We start from the raw sequence: 17,327 nt of genomic DNA on the forward strand, positions 1-17,327 counted from the left end.
GGTGGTGAACAGTTAGTAAGCAAATGGATTACAAGTCCCCTCTCTAGGTTGTCCTAATGGATTTGGGTTAGTTATGGAAAGAAGTGAGGCAGCATCTAATCTGGATATACACATGGGCGGAGCCAGTGCACCTTAAAATGTTGTTTTAGACTCTTTTTAAATTGTCCAAGGGAGGAAATTAGCCTAAGGTTGTTGGGGAGGGAGTTCCATAGCTTTCCAGTGGTGTTGGCGAAGAGAGCTTCACCACCCATATTGTTGGATTTGGTGGTGTGGACAAGGAGTCTGTTAGAGGAGCGAAGGCAACTTAGATTGGAGTAAGGAATTATTATATTACTCAGTGCAGGGGTTTTGTCAGGTTGTTTAATGATTTTAAATACTTCTGTGAGTTGGTTCATCTTGAGAAGATTGGGTAGTTCTAACCACTCAAGTTTTTTCAGATTAAGGCAGTGATGCGTTCTATAGGGCAATCCAGTTACAAATCTGGCAGTGTGATTATAAGAAGCAGAGAGCTTGTTCAAATCACATTTGTTAAGGTAAGAAAGTACAGGAGAGGCATATAGGAGAGTAGAGAGAAGATGAGTACGAGCAATGGCTAGTTTGGCAATAGGGGTTCGAAAGTTCTTTATTCTGTATAAGGATCCAAGTTTCTTATTTACAGTCTTAATGGTTTGATTGATATGCATGTCAAATCTAAGTTTGTTGTCAATGACAACTCCTAATAGTTTTGCATAGGAGTCTGGTGAGATGATGGTACCATTATTAGATTGTATAGTGAGATGTGTGGGAGGAGGGGCAGAAGTGGGGAAAAAGAGAAGCAATTTGGTTTTATTTGGGTTTAGGATAAGTTTACGCTCTGCGAGCCATTTTTCGACTGTAATAAAGCAGAGTTGGGTGGCTACTTGTAGATTGGATAGAGAGACATCAGAACAAATTAGGGTTGAGTCATCTGCATATTGGATACAGGTGGCTTCGGGGATGACTGAATGTAGTTCGTTTATGAAGACTGAGAAAAGAAGAGGTCCTAGTATAGAGCCTTGGGGAACTCCTATGGTATTTGGTAACAGGTGTGAGAGCTTATTTTGCCACTGGACTGCTTGTCTACCGGAGAGGTAAGCATGGAACCAATTGAGAGCAGAGTTATCTTGGTTAAGGGTTTCCAATGTATGGAGAAGTAACTGGTGATTTACCATGTCAAAGGCTTTTGACAAGTCCAGAAAGAGGGCAGAGGATATTTTTTTATTATTCCGGTTTTGGTTAATTGTATCAGTAAATGAGAGGAGAGCGGTGGTCGTACTGTGGTGAGGTCTGAAACCATGCTGGGATTTGGTCATAAGATTGTTCTGGGTGAGATAGTGAATAAGTTGTTTGTGGACACATCTTTCCATAATTTTGGCTAGTGGTGACAGTATGGCTATTGGTCTATAGTTCGATAGTTCTGTGGATGCGCTACCTTTATGGAGCGGAATGACACAAGATATTTTCCATATAGAGGGGATTGTGGCCTCTGTTATGGTTCTGTTAATCAGAATTGAAATAGGATAGGCTATGACATCTGCAGCTATTTGCAGGTATTCAGCCGGAAGTAGGTCTGCAGAAAGGGTAGTTGATTTTAGTTTCTTCAGTAAGGCTCTGATAAAGGATGTAGAGATGGGCTGAAAGTTAAGAGGGAAGTGATTTTACTACAGTGTTTTTAAGAGAAGAGGAGGAGGGAGGTAGTTGGTTGGCTAAAGACTGAATAGTCTCAGTAAAGAAAGAATTTAAAGTATTTGCTATTTCTTCTGGGTTTTTACCAATAAGTGTCCCAGGGGTAGGAGTTGAAGATTTGCCTGAATGGAGGAGGTTATTTAAACCCTAAAAAAGAATCAGAAGACTAAACATGTATCCCCTGGGGCTAAGGATCCACATAAAGAATAGCAGGATTTTATTTGGGGGCTTTTCAGTGGTCTTGTGGCTCTTAAGCCCCCTCCCCTCCCAGTGTTTATCTGTTTCTGTTACTTGGTATCCCACTTCTTCCAAACACCCTAGGGACAGTGATTCATCTGATGAAGAGTTGCACTCTGGTAAGGTGTCATTGACTTATTTCTCTCAGATCCGCTATTCTCTTGCCCTGGGGTTTGAGGAAAAGTATTCACTTTCTCCATAATCTCCTAAGGGGTAGTCTTTTGAGGGTAGTGATTCATATGCTGGAATACTTTAAGTAGGACTGTTCCTAGGGTTTTGATGATGGATGCTACGAACTCTTAAAAATAAGTTCTCCTTGGCCTTCTGCAGTCCCTCCTGAATGCTTTCACTGCATCATCTCAGGCCGCTGATTCTACCTCCTGCCCCTAAGAAACCAGGCAGTTTCTATAAGGTTTCTGAAGCTCAACAGTTTTTATGTAAAAGCCCTTACTCTGATCCTGCTGTTACTGCTGTAAGGAGAGCCGTGCCATAGATGGGTATGGTAAAAAAGTATGCATCTCTGCTACTTTGGCTTTCAGGGCTTGTAATTACCAGACACATGACTATGTATGTTCTCTCTCTTGTCTCACAGCTTGGGGGAATTCTGACTGATTTGCTTGACTTTGAAGGGCAAGACTTCCGCCATTTCCCTTTTGTGCTCTGCTTCTCAGGTGAATACTCATTCTATTAGATATAGTTATGAAGCTGCTGATGCTAAGGCCTTCTTTAGGGCAGCTGTATGTAGATCTGTTATGAGGAGGTATTGGTTATGTCTCCAGGCTCTACGTGAAGACATTAATGCCAAATTATTGGATTCACCCCTCAGACAACCAAACTCTTTAACACTGCTGATATTGCTGTCTCTTGTTTTGCAGGATTTGAAACAAGTCTTTGTCCTTCCTGATCCTGAGTTTGAGAAATTCTCCTCCTAAGCCTTCCTTTGTTTGTGCAGGTAGATTAAACAGCCTTCTACTGGCAGTAGGGTTTCTAAAAGTTTTTCCGGACAAGTCTTTTCAGGGTGCTAAGAGTCAAAAGCCTTCTTTGTCTGGCACATCTGCTTCTGTTTGACATTCAGCTGCTGTTGCCACTCTGCCATATTCCTGTTTCCCTTGGATTGGCACTTTTCTTTTCCTGTTTGGTAACAGATAGCCACAGATGCTTGGGTACTTTTTATTATCCAAAATTATTATTTTATTTGTTGGATTTCCCTTCTCCCATACTCGGGCCTTCCTACGCCACCTCCTTGTCAGTTCCCACATTTTCCTTTGGTTCTGCAGGATTTGGTGGTAAAGGGCTCCATCTGACGATGTTTCTGGTTCCTAGGAAGAAGTCGTCATGGAGGCCTATTCTAGACCGGTCTTTTCCTCAACATCTTTTTTCAGGGTTCCTTCTTTCAGGATGTAGTCTTTTTCTGAGACTTTTCCACTGGTGCTTCCTGAAGCCATTCTGGTATCCCCAGATTTGAAGGATGCTTACCTCCACATTCCTATTCACGCTCTCATTACAAAATACTTACTTTTCTCTGTTTCTTCCCGTAATTGTCAGGTCTCTGCTTTGCCTTTTTGTCTTTCTTCAGCGCTGAGGGTTTTTGCCAAATGTCTGGCCCCTGTGGTAACCTTTTGCAGACTTCAGATAATTGAGATATTCCCATTTCTGGATGAACACTTGATTCAAGAACTCAGCAGCTTCTGCTTTCAAGATCTACACTTCAATGCTACTGCTGCATAGTGTGGGGTTCACATTCAGTCTCAAAGTTTGTGTTTATTCCCTCTCAGGGCCAAGTGTTTCTGGGTTGCAGGATTTAGATCATTCCAATATTGGAAAATTTCCTACCTCCCAAGGTTTTCTCTTCAACAGCTTATTTCCAGTCTTCTCTTCCAGTTCTTCCTGCAAAGGAATTTCTCCAAGCTCTGGGTTACATGACATCTACCAATTCCCATGGCTCCCTTAGCCAAACTCCACATGAGGAAATTTTAGTGATATCTCAAGATTGTTTGGCTTCAGCACTGCCATCCTCTGAATTATCTGTTTGTGTCTTGCCCTATCTCAAGCTCAAGCTCATCTGGTGGATTCACCAGATTTCCCTGAATCCACTCTGCCTTTTCAGGGTCCTCTCCCTGCTCAGGAGCTGTACACAGATTCTTCTGATCACTGTTTAAGGAACTTTCTCCAACAACCTAAAAGCTCAAGGTCTTTGGTTCCATAAACTGTTGGCATACTATATCAGAATCGAGGAGGTGATGGCTGTACTTCTAGATCAAGGCATTTCATGTCCTTTGGGTTCCAGGCTCTGTAATGTTTTTACAGATAATACCGCAGTCATGTGATGCATCAACAAGCAAGAGGGCACAGAGTCTTACCTGCTTTGTAGTCTAGCTCTTCAGGTTTGAGATTTTGCAGTCCACCATCACTTGGTTCTTCAGGTGTTCTGCATTCTTCAGAGCACAGTTTGGCATACTCTCTGAGCAGGTCCATGACAAATTTTCACAAATGGATGCTTTACAGGTCAGTGTTTCTGGACTTTGTACACTTCAAGAAGATCTTTGTGCCTCCCTTATGAACAGTCATCTTCCACAGTTCTTTTCTAGAGTATCAAGTAAGTGGACACAACGTCTTTTTCCTCAGGGGGGATGTTTCTATATGCCTGTCCCCCTCTTCCACTAACAAAGGTCTTGCGCAACATCATGTGGGGGACAACCAAAATATTAACGGTGGCTCCCTTTTGGCCCAGACAGCACTGGTTTCCTCTACTGTTTCATCTGGACAGGGACAACATTCAAAATTTACCTCACAGGGTATATGATCTCACCCAAAACCAGGGATCTGTCATTCACCCTCGCTTGTCCCCAACCTTCACTTGACACTTTGGTTGATATGGTTTTGATTTTCTGAGGAGGTGCATTGGGTTTTGCAAGATGTCAGAAAACTCATTACTAGAGAATCATGTGTGACTAAACGGAAGAGAATTTCTCTTTGGTGTCTCAGGCGTGACCTGCACCCTTTTTCTGCAGGGTTATTACTGTCCTTATTTGTGCATATTGCTCAGTTTTGGTTTGGCATATTCAGCTGTTAGTTAATTTCTCAGCCATTTCAGCTTGTCTGCCTTTGAATCTAACTTTGGCTTCTTGTTTTGAAGTCAAACAATTTTTAAAAGGCATTCTTCTTATTTAGCCTCCAAGGTAGCTTATTCCACCCCCTTGGGATCTTAATTTTGTTGAGAAACTGACCCAGCCCCATTTTTGTCTGTATTTCTTCCCTACAACATTGTACTTGGAAGTTTGTGTTAGTGGCTCTTATTTCTGTTGAGGGTCTCTGAACTTCAAGCCCTTTTGGTGGTTCCACCTTTTTGTTTTTTCACAGGGACAGGGTGTCGTCTTGTACCAGTCCCTCTTTTATGCCCAAGGTGGTTAATGATTTGTCATTCAGTCAGTCCATTTATCTTCCTTATTTTCTCCTTTCTCCACAGAATCCTACTGAAAGGGTTCTTAATACGTTGGGTTTGCATAGACAGCTCTGATGTAACTTGGACAAGACAAAACATATCAGGAAATCTTAGCAACCTTTTTCCCCTTTTCATGCCAGGAAATTGGGTTTAGCAGTATCTAAGTAAACAATCTCATGGATTTCTTAAAACCATTTCGTTTTGATATTCTTTTCATGGCAAGCAGCTTTCCTCTTCTGTTCGTGCTCATTCTGCCAGGGCAGTGGTCTCTTCTGGTGCATTTTTCCAAGGGTTTGGATACTAGATACATCTTGGAAGCTGCTACTTGGTATTCTTTTCACATTTTCACCTAACATTACAAGTTAGTTGTCATTTCTATGGTCAGGGAAGGTTTTTTCCGGAGCCATCTTTCATGGGTTTTTGGAGGGTTCTGTGAATTCCTCTTCCCATACTTTGCAGTAGCTTTTGCACTTTCACAAGAGTAAAAAATATCGCCACAGTGATGAGAAAGGACATAATACAGTTGTATAATATCTTAACAGTAGATGTCCTGCTGATCACTATTCCTGTGTGTGGTCCCTCCCTCCCTAGTCCCTGTTACCGTCTGTTAGTTTCCTTCTGGCAGAGGAGTCTTTTATCCTCATTATTCTTCCTTTTTTGGATTTACATGTTATTACTCACCTCTGGGGTTGCTCTAGTTCTTCTGGGGCACTTCAGTAATGAGAATTAATTGCTCTTATGTCACATTGTACCTTACACGTTGCAGTTACCACAAGCTTCCTCACAGGATGGATTTAGTCACACAAGACATGGGGTTCTCTGAACCACCCCAAGGTTAAACTTCATTTTCAACTTGCTGCCTGGATGGAAAATTTTAATATATTTTAAACACCTTTTCTCTGAGGATGTGCAGCAGGTATTAAAAAGAAGAAGAAGAACCTCCACGTAAGAAGGCCAAGATGCCTAGGCCTTCATCGCCTGCCACTTCACACCCAAACGCCCCACCAATTACTGATGTAGGAGTTGAGGAGCGCTCAGCGGATCCATCGACCTCCCTCGCGAAGGCCGATGCACAGCCGATGACCGGCACGTCCACGGAGCTTTCTCAGACACCGACGCCTGTCGATGTCTAGGGGGGAACCAGATTTGGTGGTTCATTTGACTGGGATCCAGACCTCAGATACAGCCGCTGCCAAACCTAGCTCTGGACAGACTCCAACCAAAAAGATGCAGAAAACAAAATACATTACGCCTGCTTCTGAAGCCCCTCCAGACTGGAAGGCCTTCACCTCTTCTCTTATGCAGGCATTTATGGCCCTTAGGCCTTCTGCCTCGCCCTCAGCTACATTGCCTCTGCTAAGCCCTAGGCCTCCCTCTGCTTTTTCCATTCCCATGGCTCCCCTCCTTGAGGAAGAAGAACATGAATTTACCTACTCTTCCTCAAATGGATCCATTTCTTATACATCCCAGATTGCTTCTCCCAAGGAATATTGTTCTCCTGGTGAGGATTCTGTGGGAGGGGATTCTCCACTTGAAGACATTACATTTGGTGAAACCATCACAAAAATGAAATCCCATTTCAAATGGGATACTTAACTGCTGCAAGTGGAGTCCCCCTCCCCTACAGCTGTACTCCCTGTTCTTCCTGCATACTTGGATGCTTTTACTGCAGCTTCTAGAACACCTGACTCAGTCTCCTGCGCCTAAGTGCCCTGATTGCTTCTACAAGGTGCCAGAGGAACAAAAATTCCTCATAAAGCCACCCTTAGCAGACCCAGCAGTGATTGCCGCTGCCACTGATAAACAGTTTAGGTTGTTACCTTCTGCCTCCCTATTGCCCACGGATAAAGATAGAAAATCAATGGATAGGATAGGTAAGAAGGTGTACACTTCCTCCACTTTGCCCTTCAGAGCCAATAACTATCAAACACACATGACCAAGTATGTACTGGACTTAGTATCCTAAGCCACCTCTGTGCTGGCTTCAATTCCTGACAGTCCCATTAAAACAGATATCTCCTCCAAATAGTCCTTAGCACTACAAGTGGCTAGACACTCCATAAGATGCAGCTACGATGCTGCAGAAGCTTCTGCTCACTCTGCAGCATCAGCATCTGTCCTTAGGAGATATTCATGGCTTAGACTGCAGAATCTGCCAGAGGACTTCAAGTCCAAAATCTTGGACGCCCCCTGGATCACAACTTCCTCTTTGGAAAGCAATCTGCAGACCTATTTAAGAATCTGCAAGAAAAAAGCAAACAATTACAGGATATTAAACATCTCCTGGTATCCCCTATACCCAAATTTTATAGTAACTACCTGGCTAAGACTACCTTTTGTTATGCGTAACCCGCATTCTGCTGCATCCTCCTCCAGACCCAGAAGAGGAACTAGAAGACATTTGTCATCCAGGCCCGCTAGCCCACCTCTTCAGCCTTAGGCAACCCTTTCAGGACAGGGGAGGTCCTAATAACATGTGACAGCATTGCCCATCTTGCCCCTCTCAGCTTGCCTTACCCACTGTCTCCCCTTCTGGCAAAAATTCACCACAGATTAATGGGTATTAACCATTATTCAAAAAGGATACTTTCTATCCTGGAAACATATTCCCCTCTGGAAAAGCATTCTATTTCCCCCAAAAAAACAATGCCATCTCCTTCCACAAATTGTCAGACCTGCAACAGCAAGGTACAATAGAGCCTGTTCCCACAGGACAAGAAGGAAATGGATTTTACTCCCATCTGTTCCTGGTCCCTCAAAAGGACGGTCCCTGGAGACCCATTTTAGATCTCTCCCTCCTAAATCTTTACCTGCAGGTACCCTCCTTCAAAGTGCTGTCACTTCCCACTGTTTTACCCCTCATACCCTCAGATGCTTTCATGGTCACCTTGGACCTAAAAGATGCTTACCTGCACATTCCCATCAGGGCCTCACACAGGCGTTTCCTGCGTTTCTCTGGCCCATCCTCGCACTTCCAATTTACGGCCTTGCCCTTTGGTTTATCCACTGCCTCAAGAGTGTTTACAAAATGCCTACTCCAGTCATTGCCTTCTGCAGGATCCAAGGAATCCAGATTTACCCATATCTGGACGACATCCTTATCCTAGCACACTCCGAAGATTCCCTCTTAAGACAACTACACTTCACTGTGTTCCTTTTACAAAGTCTAGAGTTCACTCCAAACCTCAAGAAGTCCTCCCTGAACCCAGACAAGGACAAAGATATTCCTAGGTTGCAGAATCAATACGAAACAAATGAAAGCCTTTCTCCCACATGACAAGGTTCTATCTCTAACTTCCCACTTCCAGGAAGTCTTGCTCTCCCAGACAGTCAATGCAAGGCAATTCCTTCGACTCCTGGGATGAATGGCAGCAACCATTGCCATGCTACCATTGGCCAGAATGCATATGTGAAAACTGTAATGGTACCTCAAAAATATCTGGTCACAACACTAGAGTCGCTTGGAACAAGTTATCCCACTTCTTCCCTGTTTAAAGGAGGAAATCATTTGGTGGATCCAGCAAGTACAATTAAACCCAGGGCTTCCACTGCAGCCCCCTCAACCCACACAAATATTGCATACAGATGCCTCAGACTCAGGTTGGGGAGCCACCTTCCAGTCCAAGCCCAGTGGCAACCTCCCATGAAAACCAAACACATCAGTGTAAAGGAAATGACAGCAGTTGTTTTAGCTCTACAGACCTTCATACCCCTACTGCTACCAGGTCCCCTTCTGATAGTGATGGACAATACCACTGTAATGTGGTACATCAACAAACAGGGAAGTACCAAGGCATACCAATTGTGCAGGCTAGCCCTACTAATTTGGGACCTAGCATCCCAGCACAGCCTATCCCTGCAAGCCAGCTACATCCCTTTGCAGGACAAGCAAGCAAGCAGACCTCCTGAGCAAGACATCCTCTCCACAACACGAATGGATGCTTGACAGGACGGTCTTCCTAAGCATAGTCCATCAGTGGGACAGTCCACAAATAGACCTGTTTGCCTCCCCCCAGAACAGGCAGCTGCAGACCTTTTGCACAAAGACTTACTCCCCCCAAGCCTGGAGAGTAGACACCTTCAGTTTCACCTGGGAGGGGAAGTTCCTTTGTGCCTTCCCCCCTTCCCTCTGATTCAGAAAGTTCTTCTGAAAATCAGGAAGGACAAACCAAAAATCTTGCTAGTGACTCCCTACTGGCCAAGGCAGCACTGGTTCCCTCTTCTACACAATTTAGCCAAGGGCAATCACTGCAAGTTACCCCACAAGGTGGACCTTCTGACACACGACAAAGGAACTCTTCTACACCCACACTTGCAAATGCTATCCCTGACTGTGCGTGTGATAAATGACTAACCCCATTCAGACACCACTATTCAGAGGACATGCTATCAGTCCTGAGGGAGGCCAGGAAACCCACTACTAGAAAATCATACCTTGCTAAATGGGACAGATTTGCTTAGTGGTGTTTGGGACAGGAAAGGGACTCTTACGAGGCTGACAACCCCCCCCCCCCTTGTCCTTTCATATATGTGTCAGCTTATAAAAGGTGGACTTTCCTTTTCATCAGTGAAAGTGCACCTCTCTGCATTATCAGCCTGCTTACCTCTAGAAACCTCCCTTGTTAGCCAGGCTACATGTGAAACTTTTCCTTAAAGGGGTCTTACACATCAGACCACCTAAGAAGCCTATCCTTCCTCCATGGGACCTGAACTTCATCCTGGAAAAACTCACCCAGCTCCCCTTCAAACTAGCCTCTCTACAGTTTTGTACTTGGAAAACAGTTCTGTTAGTGGCTTTTACCTCTGTTGGTGGCTATTACTTCTGCCAGAAGGGTTTCCGAGCTACAAGGCTTAATGACATGCACTCCTTACACCATTTTTCATAGGGACAGGGTCACACTGAGAACTAACCCCTCCTTCATGCCCAAGCTAGTCAATGACTTATCTCTAAATCAGTCCATTCACCTTCCCAATTTTTTCCCCTCTCCCACTAACCAAGGAGGGAGGATACTCCACTCCCTAGATGTCCACAGGCAATTGAGATTTTACCTGGACAAGCCTAAAGACATTAGGAAATCCAAACAACTCTTTGTATCTTTCCACCACAGGGCATTGGGCAAGGCAGTCACCAAACAGACCATTGCATCCTGGATTAGAAAGGCAATCTGTTTTTGCTGCTCACACTATGGAAAAAACCCACCAGTTGGGGTTAAGGCACACTCCACAAGAGCAGTGGCCACTTCCAAGGCCTTCCAAAAAGTCATGGACACAGCTATCTACATGGTCCACTATTCACACTTTCACCAAACATTACAAATTGGACCATATCTCCAAAGCACACACAGGATTTGCCAAGGCAATCCTACAAGGCTTTGTGGAATCATCTTCTGCATCTGCCACCCTTTCATCAAACTAAGCTGTGGTACTCTCCCACACCAAGAATACTGCAACATAGGAATAGAAGGACATAGACTAGCTTTGTAAAATCTTACCATAACCATAGATGTCCTTCTCTTCCATGTTGCAGTATTCCTTCCCACCCACCATTCCCCCTCACAAGACTCTACTAGTCTAACAGCTCCCTGATGCCTCTCTCCATTACAGAAGAGACCCAGGGCCTTATACATGTCACCTTTGGCAGCCTATCCTATTGAGCCATCTACTTTGCCTGCTCAGCTTCAAGTTCTGAGGATTGTGCATGTAGACGTCACACTTAAGGTCCCTGGTTTATGGCCCTACGTGTGACGTCCCATGCAGCTGCAACAGCCAAGCTGAAGCTTTTGTATAGGAGCCGACGTACGAGTCACCTGAAGGCAGGAAATCCCACACCAAGAATACTGCAACATGGAAGAGAAGGACATATGTGGTTATGGTAAGATTTTACACAACTATTCTTTGCCTTCCTTTTGGATTCGTAATTTGTTAGAGCATAATGTCAGATTGCTGTCAGCTATGCTGGAATGCATTTCAGCCTACACCTTGAAGCTACTGAAAAATCAATTGCTAACTTGGATTGGCAGCTCGGTGTTGTAACTCTTGCACCTCATAGTGTAAAATGCAGATTTCAAGAGGAGCTTTTAGAGAGGCATGATTAGACACCGGTGAGTGTATGATTGTATATGCATGCATAGCATCAGAAGTAACAATGTAGAAGAAACCCTATAAGTTGTCTGTAGACTCCATCATATGCCCCCATGATTTTTAATGTGTGTGTTTTGTATCCTTGTATAACACTGCTTCAGTGTCCGCATATTGAAATAGTAAAGCAGGTTACATTGCAATGAGTTTTGTTGGCAAAATCGCCTATCCTTCATATTTTTGTTCTGAGGAACACCAGCCTATTGTTTCCATTGCCCACTGATCATTGCTTGATAACTTATTTGTGGTTTCTCTGTTAAATGTATTGTCTCCACAGATGCACCAGCAAGGGATCCTGAAGACTGATGATCTGATTACTCGTTTTTTCCGTCTGTGTACAGAAATGTGCGTTGAAATCAGCTACAGGGCACATTCAGACCAACACAATCCGGGTGCCAATCCTACCATGATTCGTGCTAAGTGCTATCACAACTTGGATGCTTTTGTTAGGCTTATTGCACTATTGGTAAAGCACTCTGGTGAAGCCACCAACACTGTGACCAAAATCAACCTGCTGAACAAGGTTACCAGTTTTTCTGTACAGCTGGAGTTATCTTGGTTTGGAAGGGAAGAGATTTAAATGCCTGGCTCATAATATTTTTTCTTTATGTAGGTTCTTGGTATTGTTGTAGGAGTCCTTTTACAAGATCATGATGGTCGTCAGTGCCACAGCGATTTCCAGCAACTCCCTTATCACAGAATTTTTATTATGCTGCTACTGGAGTTGAATGCACCTGAACATGTGCTGGAAACCATCAACTTTCAGACACTTACAGCCTTCTGGTGAGTTCTTTAATGAAATGGATTTTTGAAGTGTAATCATTGCCTAGTTCATTGGTAGTAATTTAATGTGAATTTTATTGGTAAATAGACACATATACAGCAAGTTCAAGAACTGAAGGTAGGAGGTTTTAAAATCTAAAATTGTGACCCAAAAAGCTGACTGTGACTACCTTTCACCATTTTGCCACCCTAACATTATTAAAATGAGCGTTTTTCCCCCCACTATGTGTGTGATCCCTTGACCACACTGGCCATTAGACTGCCAGAGGTAAGTTTCACAACTGTGCTGTAGACCAGAGTATATTGCCCCCCCACCCCAAAGATACATTTGAAGTTTTGGGCTTAACCCATCTGGTGATTACGTCTTTGAGAGAATGTCTGTGCAAACAGTTGAACAGAGATGTGATCATCGTGTTACAGTGCTGCAGTCATCACACTTGGGTTATCCTGCCGTCAGGTGGTCCCGCAGTCGGCCAGAGTTCCAAAGTCTTGGTGCAGTGTCAGTTGCTGTCACTTCTTCCCTGACATCAGTGCGCCAGGGGTATATAAAATGCATCTGACGCCATTTTCTTCAGTCTTTCTTGCCGCACGGTGCCCGAAGCAGAAGCAGTTCACAAGTGCCGGTCAGCTGACTCCTGAGATTTTCGAAGTCAAATTTCAGATCCGAAGTTTTCAATAAAGCTAAGTACCCCATTGGGGAAACCTTTTTCTTGCCTCAGACCAATGTCAGAAAAAGTTTATAATTGTATTTCTTGTGGTAAGCAAATACTTCATAAGGACTTCCACTCTTACTGTATTCTATGCCTAGGCCCTGATCACGACATCACTAGTTGTCGGTTTTGTGCTAGATTCAACAAACGCACTATAAAAAGACGTTTTGATTTTGCTTTACACTACTTTGGCCGAAGGTTCAGTTATAACATGCCGTTGGATCAGCCGACGACCTCAATACTGAAAAAACACAAAGACAAGGATAAAGGCAGGCATCCGAGGTCCAAAATTGACTATGAAACCTCTTCTAGGCCAGTCGCCGGTTCTCAATGAGGCGCTTTTGCAGCCCCTGACACCCGCTACCTCAGAGCCACAGGCCGCTTCCGACTCCCACGTGGAGACATCTAGGCCTCTAGAAACTCAAGGTATTGGGCCTGTGGAAACGAATCCCTCAGATGGGTCCGGAGCTGCTAAGAAGGCATCGGCTTCTGAGGGTGTTTTCAGACCTTCACAACTTACCATTAAAACAACAGCCAGGCAAAGGTACCATTAAAGACAAAGAAACAAGTACAGCATTCTCCTGGACAGTCTTCCATGCCTAAGAAACAGATGCTTAAAATGGCCAAACACCTCATTACTCTAATCAGGGGTTCCCATCCCCCTCCTGAGAAAAGGCCTAGGCAGGATACAGACTGACTCCTCTGATCAGGTTTCCATTTCCTCTGATTCCTCTTCAGACCAGGGATACTCTTTACCCCCCTATGAGGACTCTGATGCTGAGGAATCTATCCCTTCAGCCACTTCTCCTGAGGATTATTCTTCTGGGGAAACTTTGCATAACATGAGGGAACATTTCCATTGGGAAAGTCAGGATTACTCAGAATCCAAGAAAAGGCTCAGGGATTTCCTCTTATTGCCTCAGCACAGGCCCCTGGCTATTCCGCCTGTGCTAGACATTGTGGATGATGTGTTCTCTGAATCCAGCTTTTCTCCTGATTATTTGCCCCCTGCTCCAGCCAAGCCAGATAGGTATTATAGAGTCCCTGACTCTCACAAGTTTCTTTACAAAAACCCTTCTGCTGATCCAGAAACTGTTTCCTAGGGTCCAAAAGGGGTTAAGGCTTCCATTGCAAAAAATCCAGTACCCTCTGACAGAGATTCGAGAGCTTTGGATAGATGGCAGAAGAGAGTATACACGTCTGCAACTTTAGCAGTCAGAGCTTTAAATTGCCAGTTTCACATGCTTAAGTGCCAACAATATTTAATGGCTCAGTTAAAACAGAAAATGCCTTCTAGCTCAGAAGCTCCTGATAGTAAAGAAATGCAGGATTTATTGCATGCAGTTGAGCAGGTGGAAAAACATACTCTGCAATGTGGTTTTGATTCTTTAGAGGCCTCTTGTAGGGCCGCAGTTACAGGTTCTGTTATTTGAAGACATGCTTGGTTAAAAGAACAGAGTTTACGTGATCATGTTAAGGCAAAGTTATTGGATGCTCCTTTACAGCATGATACCTTGTTTGGTGTTAAGGCAGAAGAGGTGTTAAAGAAAATGGAGGATAAAGCTAAATCTATGCAAACAGTCAAGGATTTCTTACAGGTACAGCCACCTCGGTTCAGCAGAAATTGGCCAACAAAAAATTGGTCCTTTCCAGTGTCAGACAGGCCACAGAGAGGGAGATACAGATGCCCAAGAGGCAGATCTCAGCCCCAAGGCTCAAACAGACGACAGTGGGGCACCTCAACCCCAAAAGGAGGTGAGGAGAAGTCTCAACCTTACAGGAAACCGTCTCAATGACTTTCCTTTGCGTATGCCAAGCACGTCCCTTTTGGAAGCACCCTTAGGGGGAAAGCTAGCACTTGTTTTTCAAAACGGGCAAACAATCACCCAAGACAAATGGGTCCTGAATATTGTGTCTCAAGGTTACAGATTCCACTTTCATACTTTATCAAAACTAAAAGGAATGCCAGACCTGCCACAAAATCAGTGGGCAGAGGCACAAACAAATTTCAGCCCTCATTGACATGAGAGCTATACAAAAAGTACCACAACAGAAACAAGGACAAGGATTTTACTAAGACTCTTCCTGGTCCCCAGAAAGGACGAAGTCTGGAGACCTATACTGGACCTTTCAATTCTGAATACTTACCTGGATATTCCGAAATTCAAAATGTTGACATTACAGCAGCTTCTACCCATGCTGGGCAAGAAGGCTTGGCTAGTTACCCTGGACCTCAAAGAGGCATACCTGCATGTCCCTATCAGACAAACTTGCAGAAGATACCTCAGATTCAAAGCTGGTACAATGCAGTACCAATTGTTTGCACTGCCCTTTGGCTTATCTACTGCGCCCAGGGTCTTCACAAAATGCCTGGCACCAGTAATTGCATTTTGCAGACAAAAAGGAATTCAAATATATCCATACCTGGACAACTGCCTCATTCAAGCAGAGACAAAGGACATTCTTCTGCAGCATCTGGCATTTGTGAAAAAGTTGCTAATTTCTCTAGGGTACACAGTAAACGAAAAGAAGTCAAAACTAGTGCCCTCACAACTGATTACATTCCTGGGTGCCAGCTTAAATACAATCGCCCAGATGGCTTACCTCACACCAGACAAACAAGTGCAACTAACTCTATATTTTCAACTACTGGCAAAAACATCCCATCTCCCTGCAAGAAAAATTCTGCAGGCCCTGGGATTCATGGCATCCTGCATACTACTAAAACCATATGCCAGACTGCATATGAGGAAATTACAGTGGTACCTAAAAAGTGTTTGGACTCAACATTCTCATAGTCTAGAAGCAGTAATTCCAATGATTCCCTGCCTACAACAGGAGTTTCGATGGTGGGCACAGGCATGTCACCTAAACAAGGGTCAGCCTTTTACCCAACCCACAGCCAGGCAAACTCTAACGGCAGATGCTTCGAATTATGCCTGGGGAGCACACATGGAAAATGCATTCAGGGCAAGTGGACCACAGACCAGATGCATCTCCACATCAATCAAAAAGAGATGTTGGCTGTTCAAAATGCCCTAACAGCTTTCAAGGGCCTTCTACATCCAGGACAACTATTACTAAAGACAGACAACACCACAGTAATGTGGTACATAAACAAGCAAGGGGGGCACACACATTCTTATCCCCTATGCAGGCAAGCCATGACCTTGAGGAACACAGCTCTAACGTACCAAGTTCACCTGCAAGCACAATTCCTGCCAGGAAAGAAAAATATTCTGGCAGACGACCTGAGCAGAAATGTCATGGACCCTCACGAATGGAAATTGAATCCACAAATCTTCAGCATGATAACACAAAAATGTGGATGCCCAGACATAGATCTTTTTGCCTCCCCTCTGAATTGCCAACTACAAAAATTCTGCACAAGGACCTATCACAAACAAGCATGGAAAGTGGATGCTCTTCTGTTCAGCTGGAAAAACCTAAAAGTTTATGCCTTCCCACCACCGCCTCTCCTTTCAAAGGTACTCCTAAAAGCCAGACAAGAAAAACCACAGATGATCCTGATTGCTCCAGACTGGCCACGCCAGCACTGGTACCTTATCTTAAGGAACTTGGCTCAGGGCCCACCATGGATTTTGCCCCATATTCCACACCTTCTGACTCAACAAAACAATCAGATCCTGCACGGTCAGCTCAAAACCCTAAACCTGGCTGCATGGCAGATACTTTAGCCAAACGGGCAACACCTCTCTCTAAAGCTGTTATGGATGTCATTTTGGAGGCCAGGAAGCACCAGGAAAGCTTACTCAGAAAAATGGAAGGGATTTTGCGTCTGGAACCAGGCTCACAGCCTTGACCCTCTTGTTCCAAACATTCCTCAGATTTTACAATACTTAACTGAGATGCTGGACAGAGGCCTATCCTTTCCATCAATTAAGATCCACGCCTCTGCCATTTCTGCACATTATAACACGGATCCTCCTTTATTCTCTCATCCCTTGCTAAAGCAGTACCTCAGAGGGGCTAAAAAACATAAGACCGCTCTGGAGAGCACCAACTTGGGACCTCAATTTCGTTTTGGAAAAACTGACCTTACCTCCTTTTGAGCTAGCCAATACAGCCGATCTAAAATTTTTATCATGGAAAACAGCTCTGCTCCTGGCAGTGACATCCGCACGAAGAGTCTCAGAGCTACAGGCATTAATGGCAGTGGAACCTTTTATAATTTTTCATCAGGACAGGGTATCTTTAAGGACAAACCCTACCTTCATGCCAAAGGTGGTATCTAGTGTGGCTCTTAACCAAACCATCCATTTGCCTACTTTTTATCCAAAACCCCCAAAATA

The 17,327-nt window shown here is 44.2% G+C and overlaps 1 protein-coding gene across 1 annotated transcript in view; it reads left to right on the plus strand.

Annotated features, from left to right (window-relative positions):
• Window positions 1-17,327, plus strand: part of CNOT1 (CCR4-NOT transcription complex subunit 1) — a 4,219,019-nt gene that overhangs the window by 3,760,484 nt on the left and 441,208 nt on the right. Inside the window, exons 40-41 of the mRNA XM_044079520.1 lie at window positions 11,799-12,044; window positions 12,135-12,304. Coding sequence (XP_043935455.1) covers window positions 11,799-12,044; window positions 12,135-12,304 — 416 coding nt within the window. The remainder of the gene's footprint in view (window positions 1-11,798; window positions 12,045-12,134; window positions 12,305-17,327) is intronic.

Source organism: Protopterus annectens, chromosome 8.part0, assembly GCF_019279795.1.
Source record: "Protopterus annectens isolate FY-2018-M chromosome 8.part0, PAN1.0, whole genome shotgun sequence".
NCBI lineage: Eukaryota > Metazoa > Chordata > Ceratodontiformes > Protopteridae > Protopterus > Protopterus annectens.